Here is a 16,982-nt window from a genome sequence, read left to right as displayed (position 1 = left end):
GTGACTCAGCTTTTGTATAGTGGACTAGGACTATGATCCACTACCAACTAATATTTTATTAGAATCAACCAAACCTACAGGTTAAGGGTTGGGTTTAGGGCCCAATACTCTTAGAATGGTTTGGGCTCAACTTGGCTCAAGCCTACATGTGCACCACTAACCCAAGTAAAGTGCAAATCAATTCCAAGTTTACCGAGGGTGTGGTTTAGTAGCATTCGGGTTGTATCAATGGGGGATAAATTTTCGAGGCAAAAAAAAAAAATTTAAAGTATTTTTTGTCAATTGGTCTCTCTCTAAAAATTTTTTGGCCCCAGATTCCTCCAAATTCAAAGCTGGCTCCATCCCTGAAAGTTAAATCTCATAATGAAAAGCGCTTGGGGTTATTGGCTTGTCCATTAGGTTGAGTACGGTTAGAATAGCCACTTTAATTGCTCCTTCTAGCCTTTTTTTTAATAGAACAAAATTGTGGGCTTCCCTTGTATAGTGTGGAGATAAATAGTATTCAATGAAAAAACAACTTGAATTATCTCTTAATCATCCATCTTCACAAAAATCTTCACTAATTGTTTTACTAGGGTCAAGCAAAAAATCACCAATTCTATGGTCTTACGGATAAATTAAATTTTTTTTTTTTTTAAAAAAAAAAGTGTTTAGGTGCAAAACTGAACCTATCACGTTTGCAATGGTCCCTTGTGGTAGATGAGAGGGGATGTTATGCAAAATTAAGATGTCTGCCTATTAGAAAAAAAGATGTCTGCCTATTTGCAATGGTTAGGTGAGAATTGAGGATTGAGGGGTAGTTGATCATTTCATGATGCTCTATTGAAATACAGACGGTCCAATGTCAGTAGGGTTTCAGAACTTTTTAATAGCATGGTTGGTCACGTGAAAATGTCGAGATAATATGAAATAATATTTTTTTAATATAAAACAAAAATAATACGTTTTAGAGTAGTGACTGAGATTTAAAATATTTGCAGAAAATAGTAATTAAAAAAAAAAAAAAAAAAAACTGGTTAAAATTTGGCTAATTTTTAATTAATTCAATAAGAGTGCGGGCTCACTATGCCTATTGTTCACTCGATCGTGATTCCACGCACCAAACCGAGTATATGAATGGGTTTCCCTTTTCACTAATTGTTCACTTGATCGCGTTCCCCACGCTCCAAACCGAGCGTGGGAATTGGATTCCCTTTTCACACTCCAATATATTTACACACGACAGGCTTAGAATGTCAGAATGTACTTACTCTCCTCTAGACTCTAGAGATCTCTTTCCTATTTCCTATTATTGCATTATTTCACCAAACCCTAACCCCAGTCCCCCAAAATCCAATTCCCTGCTCCAATCGCTCAAAATTCCGCCAAATCCTTCTTCCCGCTTCCACCCAAACCAAAATCTCCGATTTCGACCATGTGAGAGCTGACCAAGATAATAATCGAATTGCTGGGCTTGGGCTTCGACTCTGAAAACATTTGACCGTTTCATGTTTATAAATTGTTTAAAAAATAATAATAATAATTAAGTTTTAAAGAATTATTAGATATATGATAAGAGAAAGTCCACATGCTTCTTTAAATTATCATAATTGATAAATGATAATACTATTTTTTTAATTTTTAATTGTAATAATATTTTTTTAAACTATTAAAAATATTGTTTGTGCAATTATTATTATTATTATTATTATTTTTTGGAGACATGTTCACGGTGAGGAATTCGAAAACTTCTACTTCATAAGAGGTATACCTATCCGTGGGAGACATCGTCGATGCATCTTAACAAAACATTGATATTGTTTTGGTAATTTGAAAGGACTGTTATGTACTTAAGAAAGAAGCACAAGAGATAGAAAGAATTGCAGAGAGATGGAGATGCTGAGCACGAGATGGGCAGCGACGGTGGCGAGCATATGGATCCAGAGCAGCTGCGGCTCATCCTACACCTTCAGCGTCTACTCCTCTGTATTGAAATCAAGCCAGGGCTACGACCAATCAACGCTCGACACCGTGTCCGTCTTCAAGGACATCGGCGCCAACGTCGGTGTCCTCTCAGGCCTCCTCTACTCCTCCGTCACGCATAACACCCGAGGTGTACGTGGTGGTCCGTGGGTGGTCCACGTGGCGGGGGCGATTCAGTGCTTCTTGGGGTATTTCCTCATGTGGGCGTCCGTCGTCGGATTGATCCACCGTCCTCCCGTGCCGGTGATGTGCCTGTTCATGTTCCTCGCCGCTCATTCTCAGACCTTCTTCAACACCGCCAATGTAGTTAGTGGCGTAGAGAACTTTCCTGATTATGGTGGGACAATCGTGGGCATCATGAAGGTACGAACGTGTGGATTCTGTTTGTTTCATCTTGATTAATCCGACGGCCTCGGATCTTCGGTTCTGGGTTTTGTTTATTTACTTCGTTAGTTCGTTTAGATATTAATTGATAAAAAGACAAATTTAATTAGTTCCAAGAGCCAAACACACCTTTGGAATCTCAAAATTCATTCTTTGGAATTCTAATTAGTTCCAATTGTGTGAAGATAATGCCAATGGTGAGCTAATAATCATATGCCACACCAATTGCATTCGCAGTAGCGCAGTGGAATTAGGCAACTGCTGAGTAAAGTTGCGGCCAGGTGCACGCAACAACGACGTTTACGATGTGTCTCTGTTTTTCTCTTCTTTATTTTGGTTTTGGTGGACGTGGCTCCCATTACAGAATGCGTGCTCAATTGAAAAACGTAGCGTATAACACCTGGGTCCACATTGTCGACATGAAAAGATCAGACACTCGTAGCTTCGAAGTTTTACATTGAATAATCATTTTTAAGTGATAATGTGTATATGACTTTGTTTTAAATCACCAAATTGATAAGAAATAGTGAATTTAATTATACTTTTCCCTGTATTTTTGTGGGCTCAAACTCCCATTCCCAAACATATAGATACAAGTAATGTTTGGTTGTGCACTTTGAGGTCGTGGCTCTCAGGGTTAAGTTTTAAAATGGGGCTTATTAGAGCTTTAGCCCAAAATCTATGCTTTCATGCATACAAGTTCCTTTGGAGGTGAAAGCGTTTAGAACTTTCCTCTGGCTTTGTCATTTCTTCACGAGTGAGAAGTGGTGGAAAAAAAAAAAAAAAAAAAAGGAATGTAGGAAATGTTTGCTCTTAGGCCTACTACATCGCCTGAAGGAGGTACAACTTGAGTGTGGAAGATCTATATAGCTGAAAGCCTGAAACCAAGCTCATGGAAGAAACACCCGATCACTCTTGTTCTTCTTCTTTAAGTTGGGTACAGGTTTTGAGCGTTAGATTAGGTACAAGTAGTTTATTGGGGCTTAATGCTCTGCATGACCAAACTAAAACAACCAAAGTTTAACTACTTCTTCCTTTTGCTTTTGAATCAAATGAAGTACAGAAATCATATTGTGCCAATACGGTGAATGTTTGTATTGGTCATTTGCTTATATGCGGTGTTCTGACTAACCATTGGAAATGACTGAATTTTTCTTTGTAACAATTTGTATATGAAAGATAAATATTCCTTCTGAAGTCATTGATGAACAAAATGCCCTGTTATTGTCTTCATGGAACTTCTACTACTTTCGAAATGAATGGTTAAATCTGTAGTATTTATTATCCACAAGTTCCTTTAGCTAGTTATAATTTATCCTTCTGTCAATGCTCTTGCTACAAGTCTGCTATGCCCAGAATCATGAAAATGTGTCGTTCTACCTTCTTTCTGGACAGGGTTTTCTTGGTATCAGTGGAGCAATACTAATCCAAGTGTACGACACATTATGCAAGGGCAAGCCGAGCACATACATTTTGATGCTTGCTCTGTTGCCCACATGTGTCTCCCTTATGCTTATGTTTTTGGTGAGAATTTATAAGGAAACCACCGATGATGACAAGAAGCGCTTAAATGGTTTCTCTGCAGTTGCTCTGGTCATTGCTGGTTATCTAATGGTTATCATAATTCTGGAGAACATCTTCACTTTGCCATTATGGGCGCGCATTTGTACCTTCATACTTCTGCTGTTTCTACTTGCATCGCCTCTTGGGATTGCAATCAAGGCCCAGAGGGAGGACTCAAAGAGATCACCACAAACATATTCAACTGATAGTAATCTTTTAACTGACAATGATGAGCAAATCATACCCCCAAAGTTTTCTACGGCAGAGGATCCTATTGAGTATCATGAACTGCCAAGTGGCGAGGGCCAAGTCGGGGCAACTTCAGACAACAAAATGCTTCGGGAAGAGGAACACTTGAATCTCTTACAAGCCATGCGTACAGCGAACTTCTGGTTGCTGTTTCTTGCCATGATGTGTGGAATGGGCTCAGGGCTGGCTACAATTAATAACATGAGCCAAATAGGGGAATCTCTTAGTTACACAACTGTGGAGATAAATAACTTGGTTTCCTTATGGAGTATATGGAATTTTCTTGGCCGTTTCGGAGCTGGATATATTTCAGATTATTTACTACACACAAGAGGTTGGGCAAGGCCGTTGTTGATGGCTATTACTCTAGCCACAATGACTGCTGGCCACATTGTTATTGCTTCTGGTTTTCCCGGAAATTTATACATTGGTTCAATCCTAGTAGGAATTTGTTATGGTTCACAGTGGTCATTGATGCCTACAATCAGCTCGGATATATTTGGTGTCAGGCACATGGGTACTATTTTCAACACTATAGCCATAGCAAGTCCTGCAGGATCATATATTTACTCTGTAAGAGTGATTGGGTATATTTATGATAAGGAAGCATCTGGGGATGATGACTCTTGCTATGGCACTCGCTGCTTTATGCTATCTTTTCTGATCATGGCAGCTGTGGCTTTTTTGGGTTTCCTTGTTGCTGTGGCATTGTTCTTTCGGACTAGGAGGTTCTATCAGCTGGTTGTGCTTAGGAGGTTAAAGCATTCTTCAAGATGATGAGAAGTAAATATCTGAGTACGGGGAAAATGTAATTGATGAGGCCATTATCTTTTTGCTTGTTTTTTATTGAGTGAAAGGTATGTATCTCTGTTTCCAAGAGAAAAGGGTAGTTATAATTTGTGGTATTTTTTTATATTTATTTCCTATGGTTGCAGTTCATCATCACCTTGTATGGAATTGTATCCCTTGATTCCCTTTGTAAAAGTGATGAAATCCTTATATATTTCCCACCCATGGAATGATGATACATGGCAAGGTTTTTCTTCTCATTTGGCATAAGAATTTCTCCATAATAAGAATTACCAGCAACCACTGAAATTCTAAAGAAATATCATGTCAGGCAACTAGTTATTCTATTCGAGTGCTACTAGTGGTACTACAATGTTTATTACAAATTTTCTTACAAATTGGTGAAAAGATTAAGCAAAAATATGAGTTGTTAATTTAATTAGTTAGTAATTAATTTGTTAACCATAAACTGTTAATCATTTCATCAAATATGAATTATCACTTCGGTTTGTAAACAAATTCTAGTGAAATGTATGGTACTCCAAACATTTGAAAGTACCAGCTCTTTAAATACCAGCCTAGTTTAATCTTTTAAATGAAAGGGGGAAAATACACTTGATTTAGTCTCTCACCTTCCTCTGGCCGGTTCACCTACAAAATTTAATTGAAAATAGGAGCAGCATAGGAAAATCTTAGAAAAAACTTCACTTTAAACTCTTGAACTACAACGCGTTTTGAAAAAAGTCTCCTAAATTTTAAAAACTCTCAATTTAACCTCCTAAACTTTCAATTTGATTTAATTGACCACTCCATCAGATTTAACCCCTAACGAAAATGACTAAAAAGACCAAATTAACCTTCGATTTTCGTTTTTTATTTTTAGTTTTAATTTGAAATTAAGGGTAAATTTGAAATTTTATTTAAAAAAAAAAAAAAAAAAAAGAAGTCATGAGTATAAATGTCATTTTATTACTTCTAACGTTTTAAATCTGACGATAAGATGTATATTGCATCAAATTGAAAGTTCAATGAGTGAAATTAAGAATATTTTAATTTTTGAGAGATTTTTTAAAAATACGTGATAGTTCATGAGTCTTAAGTGAAGTTTTTCCAAAATCTTATGAATTTTCAACTATCCTATGATTTTCACCGCATTCATCACCATGGGTAAAACTAAGAAAATATGATCATGCAACTTTACTTTTTGTCGACTTGTTACCCGTTCTCAAACTTAGGCATATAACACACTTCAAACTATTTTTATGTTTATATCACGTCACAACAAACCATCTAAAAAGCATTAACAACTTTTGTTAGAATTAATACTCCATGGTCCTGTATGCCATTAATGTAGCATCAAATCCCACGTTGTAATTCTACACTATCACTATGTCAATGTATGACGATAAGTAGGGAGGATTAGATCTCACTAATTAAGAGTAATGTTCTAAAACTTTCATATATTGTATATTTAGCTAATATGAGACAAAAATTACATCCATCAGCTTGTCTTCTCCTTATTTAAAATACATATTTTGCTTGTCTTCTCTCTCTTTTCCTAAGTAGTTTACGAAAACAATAATAATAATAATAATAATAAAACTTAAAAATAATATTTAAAAAATAAATATAAAAAAAATAGAAAATATGTTCAAAAGAATAGAAGGTAAAGTAACAAATAGTACTTTTAGCTAAGTAGTGCACGTTACGTGGACCCAAAATTAGAAAAAGCAATTTGGTTAGGAGTTTTTCTTATGTCATTCGAATCCCTGTGGCCGTTATGTTCTTGCAGAAACGGACACATTGTACATAATGTACGTCTGTTCAAAGCTTCTAAAGAAAGAAAGAAAGAAAGAAGACTTGGCAAATTGGCAATTATTAATCAAATCATGACCTTTCCATTTTAAATTATCATTTGGTTGGTAAAGCCATCCCCTTCTCCTTTCCGTTTGTCTCAAAAATAAAAATAAATAAATAAATATCTTCTTTCACCTAACTAAACAATTCTTTAAAGCTTTATATTATATCAACCAATTTTTTTTTTTACATGTTCGCACAAGAAAGGGAAAGGGGATTCGAACTAGTGACCTCCGCTTCATTAGGCGTGGTCCTAACCGATTGAGCTACCTCTTAGAAACTATATCAACCAATTATTATTACTATTCAAACAAAAAAATTTTATGTGGCCACAAACATCAATTTTGATAGAAGAACAAACCACATATATCAGTTTGGACATAATTTTCTTTTAAATTGAGTTGAAGAAAGTTCTTTCAACTTAATCTATAAAAATAATACGTGTATATTTTTTTACTAACATGTGACATGCACATGAGTTTTTAATAAAAATTATTCAAACCTTGTCGTTATAATTAAAAAAAATATGTATTTTTTATATGTTAAAAGGATAAATGTCGTTTTTAAATACAGAGTTGAAAGAACTTCTTTAAGAAAACTTTGTCCTATAAGTATGGTAGAGATGAAATTGCGTTTTGAAATTTTTTATAATTAACATTCTCGTTATTACTCTTGCCTCTTTTAGAGGAGTCCACTCAAGGACCCTTCAAAATGGAACAGAGCACCTCTCATAGATCTCTTTACAATGTTCTTTGCCTCTCTTCTTATAACAATTTGGCGAAACAAACGTACAATGGGACACAGCATACTATGATTACTTTCTAAAGAAAAACACGTTCATAAATATACATCATTGTCGTCTGACAAATATGGGTGGCCCGTGAGCGCACTCTAAAACATTTCAAAGGAAATGCGTGGTGGCAATAAAAATAGGCAAAATCAAATTTTAGGAGAAGAAATTGCAGGGATGGAGAGGCTGAGGCTGCCGCTGAGCAGCAAATGGATAGCCACGGTGGCGAGTATATGGATCCAGTGTGGGTGCGGAGCATACACCTTCAGCATCTACTCCTCGGTGTTGAAATCTAGCCAAGGCTACGACCAATCAACGCTAGACACCGTGTCCGTCTTCAAGGACATCGGCAGCAACGCCGGGGTCCTAGCTGGAGTCTTATACTCCGCCGTGGCACTGGGTAACCGTAACAGCAGTAACCACTCGAGTTTGGGTGGGCCATGGGTGGTCCACCTGGCTGGGGCGATCCAGAACTTCGTGGGGTACTTTCTAATTTGGGCCTCCATCGTCGGATTGATCCAGCGGCCTCCGGTGCCGTTGATGTGTTTCTTCATGTTGGTGGCCTCTCATGCTCAGTCCTTCTTCACCACAGCGAATGTGGCTCCTGCCGTGCAGAACTTCCCTCGTTGTGGTGGGACCCTTGTTGGAATCATGAAGGTTAGTATTTCTTTTTTTTCAATAATAGTAATCATCGTTGGTGAGTAAATAATAGTAATAATAATAGTATTTGTTAAAGAGAAATGACACTCTCATCCTATTTTATATTTAATTTTGTTGGGGTGGCACTTTCAATCCACTCTTATATCAACTATTGTTAAAAAAATAAAAAAGGTGGTCGGTAATGACAACATTATTCACATATATTTTTAATAGGATTAATCAAGTTTGTAATATTTGTATTTAAAGTATACGCCATAATTATGTGCTCTAAAAGTACATATCAATTTAATAAATTGAGAAAACTTCACTTTAAACTTTTAAATTATTTGGGTTTTGAGAAGACCTTTTAAAATCCAAAAACTCTCAATTTACACTTATGAACTTTCAATTTCAATCAATTTACTCCCTCCGTTAGTTTTAGTCATTAACTTCTAATGGAAATGCCTAAAAAGACCAATTTACTATTTGATTTTTTATTTATTTTTTTTAATTTGAAATTAATGATAAATTTGAAATTTTATAAAAAAATCAGGATATAAACATTATTTTATCACTTTAAAGGTTTAAAATATGACAGATGGATCAATTGAATCAAAGTAATACTTCAGTGAGTTAAATTGAGAGTTTTTAAAATTTAGGGGAGTCTTTTTAAAACGTACAGTAGTTCAGAGTCTAAAATGAAGTTTCCACTAATAAATTAAATATTAATAATAAAACCCTACCACAAAATCTCTCTTATGGTTAGAGAGAGCTCTTGCGGTATATCTTTTCTCTGAAAAGTCATTGTCTTCATAAAGCTTCTAATTTGTATAAATAACTGAATGATTGCTTATAAAATCTTCTTGTCAATGCTCTTGCATGATATGTGTGTATATATATATGCTGTGATATCATTCAAGCTTAACTAATTTCATTTGGCAGGGCTTTATTGGCATTGGTGGGGCAATACTGATCCAAGTGTATGACACATTCTGGAAGGGCAACCCCAGCACTTTCCTTCTTATGCTTGCTCTGTTGCCTACGTTCGTCTCCCTTGTGCTTATGTTTTTCGTGAGAATCTATGATAATCCAAACACAAGTGATGACAAGAAGCACTTGAATGGTTTCATTGCAGTAGCTCTCATCATTGCTGCTTATCTCATGATTATAGTGATTTTGCAAAACCTCTTCACTTTCCCATTATGGGCAAGCATTTTTACCCTTGTACTTCTTTTTCTTCTTCTTGCATCACCTCTTGGAATTGCAATCAAAGCCCAGAGGAAGGACTCCACCCGATTTCTACAAACATCATTAATAGCAGCCAAGGATCCTCCACCGTATCATGAACTGCCCGGTGGAGAGGGTGACGTTAACGGTGCTTTAGATGACACAATTCCGCCTGATGAAGAGAGCATGAATCTTTTGCAAGCCATGTGCACATTAAACTTCTGGTTGTTGTTTATTGCCATGGTGTGTGGAATGGGGTCTGGGGTAGCTGTGATTAATAACTTGAGCCAAATTGGGGAATCTCTTAATTACACTACTGTGGAGATCAACAATTTGGTCTCTTTATGGTGTATATGGAATTTTCTTGGCCGAATTGGAGCTGGGTATTTTTCAGATTTTTTGCTGCACACAAGAGGCTGCGCAAGGCCATTTTTGATGGCTACCACTCTAGCAGCAATGGCTGCCGGCCACTTTGCTATTGCTTTTGGTTTGCCCGGAATTTTATATGTGGGTTCGATCCTCGTCGGCATTTGTTATGGTTCACAGTGGTCGCTAATGCCGGCAATCACGTCGGAGATATTTGGTGTCAGGCACATGGGTACCATTTTCAACGCCATTGGCATAGCAAGTCCTGTCGGGTCTTATATTCTCTCTGTGAGAGTTATGGGGTATATTTACGACAAGGAAGCAGGTGGTGGTGGTGAGGATTCATCGTGCTTTGGTACTCGCTGCTTTATGTTATCTTTTCTGATTATGTCATCCACGGCTTCCCTGGGGTTTCTTGTTGCTTTGGCTTTGTTCTTTCGTACCAGGAGGTTCTATAAGCTTGTTGTGCTCAGAAGGTTAAAGTATTCTGAGGTGGTGATAAGTAAATCCGCGAATTAGTTTGTGTAATGATTTTGTTTTCTCTCATGATTAAGTTAATTGTATCTCCTTTAGTTACAAATTATCATCGACTATTAGGGCTTTGGGGCCTCTAGTTGGTATTATGTTAAGGGAATCGAAGACTATTGAAGTCGTGTAATCAAAGCGTGAAAATATCATTCTGCAAATATTGGGGAGGTTTTAGGCTTAGGAGGCCATTATTTGACATGGTGGGATGGAAGATTGGTCGTGGTGCGTTCCGACTAGTCGTGGACTTAATTGACGGGCCTTTTCTTAATCTTGGTTCATTATGTCAGCATGTCAAACTTTTAAGCAAACGAGCCCTTGGGTAAGCGAGCTTCATGACTTTTTAGGCAGTGAAAGGCTTTGGTTGCATTGTCCTGAGATAGGCAAGCCTTAATTAAGGCTGAAAAAGCCAATTGCTCTCTAATTTTATGAGTTAACAAGAAAATAAGTTGCTCCATAAAAGTTATATAAGTGATTGATGGTTTTTCAATTTCTTGACTTAAAGTATACATATACTCTAACCCTTTGAATAATCATTTTCTTATGGATCAGAATGACTACTCTTAGAGCTAGTTTGTGATTACGTTTGAAAAATAAAACTTTTAACTCAAAAAACGCTTTTTGGCAAAAGCTTCATTTTTAAGCGTTTTTGCTGTTTTTAGGCTTTTTGGACCGCTAAAAATGCTTTTAATTTTTTTTACCAAACGAATATTTTTTACTTCAAACAGACTTTTTGAGTGTTAAAATCATTTTTAAATGCCACAAAAGTTCCCAAACAGGCCCTAAAACTATTTCATTCCACTTTTTTTTTTTTTTTTTTTGATGATGGGGAACCTTGGCAGGATGGGGCCCTTCGGATCTACCTAACAAAATAAACTTCAGATCTGTGCACTACACCCTTCAGACCCAACCTTACAGAACCCGAGCCAAAATAAAAGTTATTCAATTTTTTTTTTTAATGAAATAGCTATTATGTGTACCAAACGTAACCTAAAGACAAGACTATTTTATTCTACATTCTTTTACTATCCTACATAACAAACATAACCTACGAACCTAAGCCGAATGTAACTTATCGGGGTGACCCAACAAAGCTTAGCGCTTTTAAAATCATCATTGACATTATGATTAATCATTATTAAATTTTGATCAAATTGTAATTTTAAAAATATCTTGATTATTAAAAGAGTTAAATACTCCATACCCCATAGGGTTTTTTAACTTTATTTTTTTCCCCCTGTGGTTTTGATAAGTGACCAAATTAGTCCATCCGTTAGTTGACCGTTAGGACTGACACGTGGACCAATCAGACGTCGACACGTGACACATATTTAATTTTAAATTTTTTTTTTTTTAAAAAAAAAAATGTATTTTTTTTTATTAAAAAAAAACGTATTTAAAAAAAAAAAGGGGAAAAAAATTGGGGGTGGCTCCTTGGCCATTTGGGGGTGGCTCGGCCACCCCCTTTGGCCATGGCCACCCCCATCTGGCCGGATGGGGGTGGCCGAGCCACCCCCTGGGCAAAGGGGCCACCCCCAAATGGCCAAGGAGCCACCCCCAATTTTTTTTTCCTTTTTTTTTTTTTTTTTTTAAATACATTTTTTTTAATTTAAAAAAAAAATACATTTTTTAAAAATTAAATATGTGCCACGTGTCGACGTTTGATTGGTCCACGTGTCAGTCCTAATGGTCAACTAACAGTCAACTAACGGATGGACTAACTTGGTCACTTATCAAAATTACAGGGACCTCCTGTAATAAAAATGAAACCACATGAAAGAAAAAATAAAGTTAAAAAATTCTAGAGGATATGAAGTATTTAACCCTTATTAAAATGACAAAAAAGAAAAAAAAAATATATATATATATATATATATATATATATATATAATTGACTTTTAAAATTTATAGACAAACAAGCGTCCGACCAGGTAAAAAGAGAAGAGATATTATTACGCTGGCAGTGGACCAATATTCCTTCACTCCAGTGCTAAGATATTTACAAAGGGAAAAGCGGTAGGACCCACGTGCATCGACGAAAAGAATCCTCTGAAATGGGAGAGGGAAAGGAGATAGATAGGAGATAGATAGGAGATCATGAAGATCCATGAAGAAGTTGTGGTTGGAAACTTGGATGGAGAGGCTGAGCAACAAATGGATGGCCACCGTGGCAAGCATATGGATCGAGTGTAGCTGCGGACTATACACCTTCAGCATCTACTCCTCCGTATTGAAATCTTCCCAAGGCTAAGACCAATCAACGCTCGACACCGTCTCCGTCTTCAAGGACATCGGCGGCAGCGTCGGCATCCTCGCCGGCGTCTTATACTCCTCCGTTACGTTCCGTAACCGTAACCGTAGCCGTAGTAGCCACTCGGGTTTTGGTGGGCCATGGGTGGTCCACCTGGCTGGGGCGATCCAGAACTTCGTCGGCTACTTTCTAATATGGGCTTCCGTGGTGGGACTAATCCATCGGCCCCCCGTGCCGTTGATGTGCTTCTTCGTGCTCTTGGCGTCTCAGGCTCAGGCTTTCTTTACCACAGCCAACACCGTCTCCGGCGTACAAAACTTCACTTATTGTCGTGGAACCGTTGTGGGCATCATGAAGGTATATTCTCTCTTTCCACAATACTCTCGTTCATTGCCCATTGATGACTAGTACTTTGCTATAATTAACTGAAGTTCCAATTATTTGTTATTAAAACTCAAAACCTTTTTAATGATTTGTTCTATAATTTTTTTTTTAAAAAAAAATTCTCATTTAATTAATAAATAAAAAAATCAAGCTATGTGACATTTAAAAAATAAAATAAAATTCAATTCACCGTTGAATATTCTAATTATTTTTTAAGTTAGGAGCTTCAATGATACGAATTGAACATAAAATTAACAAGAAGATAGCATTGAAAAGCGTGACTTATGATGTATCTTTCTCTGAAAAATCAACTTTGTCTTCATTCAACTTTTTAAATTATCATGTCCAGGCCCCAGGGTAAGAAAGGTACAGTCTATTTTCCACATGTCAGTCCTGATGCCGACTATTAGAGATTTGCTACAATGCATTCTTCCACCCATCTCCTCATCATCTTTCTTTCAACATCTTCATTTTTTCAAAATAAATAAATAAGGAAGAATTTTACTTTGGCCTCCTAAATTTTTACTCGATTTTATGAACCCATGAACTTTCAAATATCTCACTTTGAACCCCTAAACTTTGTATTGCTTTCAATTAGAACTTTTCCATCAATTTTAACAGTTAAAATTATAAAAAAAAATACCAAAATATTCCTGATTTTTCGTTTTTTTTTTTAAAAAAAATAAATTTTTTTAAGTTGGAATTTTATACAAAAGTCAAGGTATAAACGTCATGTAATGTTTAAAATCTGACGAAGAGGTCCACATTGAGAGAAATTCAAAGTTCAGGAGTCCAAAGTGAGAGATTTGGAAGTTCAGAGAGAGATTTGTAAAATTGGGTGAAAGTTAAAGGGGCCAAAATGAAGTTTTTCCAATAAATAAATACAAAAGAAAGGAAATGGTGGGGATGGGTAAGAGAATGCCAAAAAGCATTTGCCCTACTATTAACATCTTTTTGTCAGTGCTATTTTTTATTTATTTATTTATTTTTTATGAAAAATAAATTTTATAGGGTGCATTTGTTAAACAATTTTAGTCCAATACTATTTATCTCACTTTTTTTTTTTTTTTTTAACATTATTTTACTTTTTACATCACATCAATCACTTTATATTACTATTAAAAAAAAAAATTGCTACAATATAATTTTTTTTTTTAATTTTTTCATACTAAATATTCTTACTTTTTTTACTTTTTTTTTTTAAAAAAAGCATTCTTACTTTTTTTTTTTGGAACATCAATCAATTTTTACTCCGACCAAAACCTAACAAAGAAAACTCAATGTACCATTACACTCTAGGCTCTAGCAAAAGCTAGAACAAAGTTGCAATTAGCAACTAACCATTACAACAACTCAACACAAAGAGCTAACCCTTTACAAACTAAGCACCTCTACACTTTACATAAAACGGTTACCGTAATGATTAAATGATTAAATTTATTTTTTTCTATCAGTTTAAGTTTTTTTGTTAAACGCTGCTGCAAAACAAATTCAGCACTAGAAACACACCAATCTAACTCAGCAGTCCCATATCAGCAATCATTCAGCTTCTCAACCTGCTGTTTTGCAGAGAAAACGAACTGGAAGATTGTGCTTGCTGCACAGAACCAGGCCGTTCACATTAATTAGACATCCTATGCTTGCCTTTGGCAAGAATTCTATGATTTTATCGGTGTTCTTTCTTACTATTGCTCCACTAATACCAAGAAAACCCTGCCACAGAAATTAAGGAGCATGATGTGTGTGATTCAAGCTCCTTAATTTCTGTGGCAGGGTTTTCTTGGTATTAGTGGAGCAATAGTAATCCAAGTGTATGACACATTCTGCAAGGGCAAGCCGAGCGCCGTCCTGCTGATTCTCGCTCTGTTGCCTACGTTCGTCTCCCTCGTGCTTATGTTTTTTGTGAGAATCTATAACAAAGCAATTAACACAAGTGATGACAAGAAGCACTTGAATGGTTTGACTGCAGTAGCTCTGATCATTGCTGTTTATCTCATGATTGTGATTCTTTTGGAAAACATCTTCACTTTGCCATCATGGGCACGCATTTTTACTTTTTTACTTCTTTTGCTTCTACTTGCATCACCACTCGGAATTGCAATCAAAGCCCAGTGGGAGGACTCCAGCGCATTTTCCATTGAGAGAAGTACTCCTTTGATGCAAGAGAACCACGAATCCTCCGAGTCTTCTGCAGCCATGAATAATCCTTCTCCTCTAGCATATCATGAAATAATTCTGCCTGATGATGAAGAAGAGGGCACGAATCTTTTGCAAGCCATGTGCACCGTAAACTTTTGGTTATTGTTCATTGCCACGTTAGCTGGAATGGGCACTGGGCTAGCTGTGATAAATAACTTCAACCAAATAGGACAATCTCTCAACTACGCTACTCTGGAGATTACCAATTTGGTCTCTTTATGGAGTATATGGAGCTTTTTTGGCCGCATTGGAGCTGGGTATTTATCAGATTATTTACTACACACAAGAGGTTGGGCAAGGCCAGTTTTGATGGCAATTACTCTGGCCGGAATGGCGGCCGGTCTGTTTCTTATTGCTTTTGGTTTTCCTGGAATTTTATATGTGGGTTCGATTCTGGTGGGAATCTGTTTTGGTTCACAATGGTCGCTAATGCCCACGATCGCTTCGGAGATATATGGTGTGAGGCACCTGGGTACTATTATGAACACTATAGGCATAGCAATTCCTCTTGGATCTTATATTTTCTCTGTGAGAGTTATTGGGTATTTTTACGACGAGGAAGCAAGCGGCGACGACGACTCCTGCTTCGGTTCTCACTGCTTTATGCTATCTTTTCTGATTATGGCATCCATGGCGTTTTTTGGTTTTCTTGTTGCTCTACTGTTGTTCTTTCGCACCAAGACTCACTATGATCAGCAGGTTGTGCTCAGCAGGTTGAAGCATTCTTTAACATGTAAGCAATAATTTATACTACGAATTTACGATGCTGGCCAGTTTTACCCGTTTTGGTGAGATCCGTCTGAATAAAAATATAAGGAGGATTATAAACCTCTCAAATTTGATGTGATTTTTAAAATTATTGATAGATCAAAATTCAATAATAATCTTCTCAAACTTAATGATGATTTTAAATGACACATCATATTTATTAGGATTCTAAGAGAACTCTAGTTCTTCTTATATCATTACTCTATTCATAAGATTACAATTTTGTATTTCATGAAAATTTCGTAATTTCAATGTTTACTAGGAAAAAGTTGTCATTTTGTATTATTTTTACCACATAGTGCATTTATTTCGTTTTCTTTTATTATTATTTTTTTTAAGGGTTTCGAATTTAGGCTCTATATAAGCCTCATAAGATGACTTTAGTGGTCAATTTATGCATTTTGATCAGTTTATCAATATGAAACACTCCATTAGTGAGTTTCTATCCCTTTAACCTTAATTTTTTGATAAGATCTTAATTTAAGAAGAGTTGCAATCTATTTTTGTTTGCTATTGCGAACTCATTACACCACCCTACATCATATTACCACTAAAAATGAGTTGGAAGATTTTTTTTTTTTTAATTTAATCTATAAAATTGGCATGTACCGATGAAGAAGTGGTTTTTTTTTTTTTTTTTTTTAATTGAATAAGGGAAAAAAGGCTACAGGAATGAAGAAGTGGTTGAAGCACCATAATAGGCTAATAGCCACACTTTCCACCTACTATGGCCTATATTTATATTTATATATATTTTTTTAGGTAGCCTATCTCATTAACTGCACACCTTTGGTGGACGTTTCTTAGGCAGGTTGTGTGTCATGACTCATGATTTACTTGTATGTGGATGCCACACGACAAAGAAATTACCTGCAACTGCAGAAAATGAAGCATCTTTTCTTCTTTCTCAATCCACACAGTTCAACCGACAAAGAGCATCTATAGTACTATTACTTTAGGGAAGAGCTAGCTAGCGGTAGAACCAACCAAAAAAAAAAAAAACATCATTAAGGAAAAGCCGGAAATTAA

General features: G+C 36.1%; 3 protein-coding genes across 3 annotated transcripts; all 3 read left to right on the top strand.

Moving 5' to 3' along the window:
- The first annotated feature begins 1,711 nt into the window (after positions 1–1,711).
- Positions 1,712–5,205, top strand: LOC148587110 (protein NUCLEAR FUSION DEFECTIVE 4-like). The gene is made up of 2 exons (XM_088515005.1): positions 1,712–2,325; positions 3,742–5,205. Exons 1-2 carry the CDS (start codon positions 1,870–1,872, stop codon positions 4,933–4,935), a joined length of 1,650 nt encoding a protein of 549 aa, XP_088371131.1. The 5' UTR covers positions 1,712–1,869; the 3' UTR covers positions 4,936–5,205.
- Positions 5,206–7,624: 2,419 nt separating this feature from the next.
- Positions 7,625–10,409, top strand: LOC132173539 (protein NUCLEAR FUSION DEFECTIVE 4). The gene is made up of 2 exons (XM_059585051.2): positions 7,625–8,251; positions 9,176–10,409. The coding sequence occupies exons 1-2, from the start codon at positions 7,715–7,717 to the stop codon at positions 10,343–10,345; spliced, it is 1,707 nt and encodes a 568-aa protein (XP_059441034.2). The 5' UTR covers positions 7,625–7,714; the 3' UTR covers positions 10,346–10,409.
- A 1,890-nt stretch (positions 10,410–12,299) lies between these two features.
- LOC132173540 (protein NUCLEAR FUSION DEFECTIVE 4) lies at positions 12,300–16,970 on the top strand. The gene is made up of 3 exons (XM_088514090.1): positions 12,300–12,959; positions 14,760–15,918; positions 16,761–16,970. Exons 1-3 carry the CDS (start codon positions 12,843–12,845, stop codon positions 16,910–16,912), a joined length of 1,428 nt encoding a protein of 475 aa, XP_088370216.1. The 5' UTR covers positions 12,300–12,842; the 3' UTR covers positions 16,913–16,970.
- The last annotated feature ends 12 nt before the right edge of the window (positions 16,971–16,982 follow it).

This window comes from Corylus avellana, chromosome 3, assembly GCF_965113065.1.
Source record: "Corylus avellana chromosome 3, dhCorAvel1.hap1.2, whole genome shotgun sequence".
In the NCBI taxonomy this organism is placed as follows: Eukaryota; Viridiplantae; Streptophyta; class Magnoliopsida; order Fagales; family Betulaceae; genus Corylus; species Corylus avellana.
This window is presented reverse-complemented; position numbering and strand designations above follow the sequence as displayed.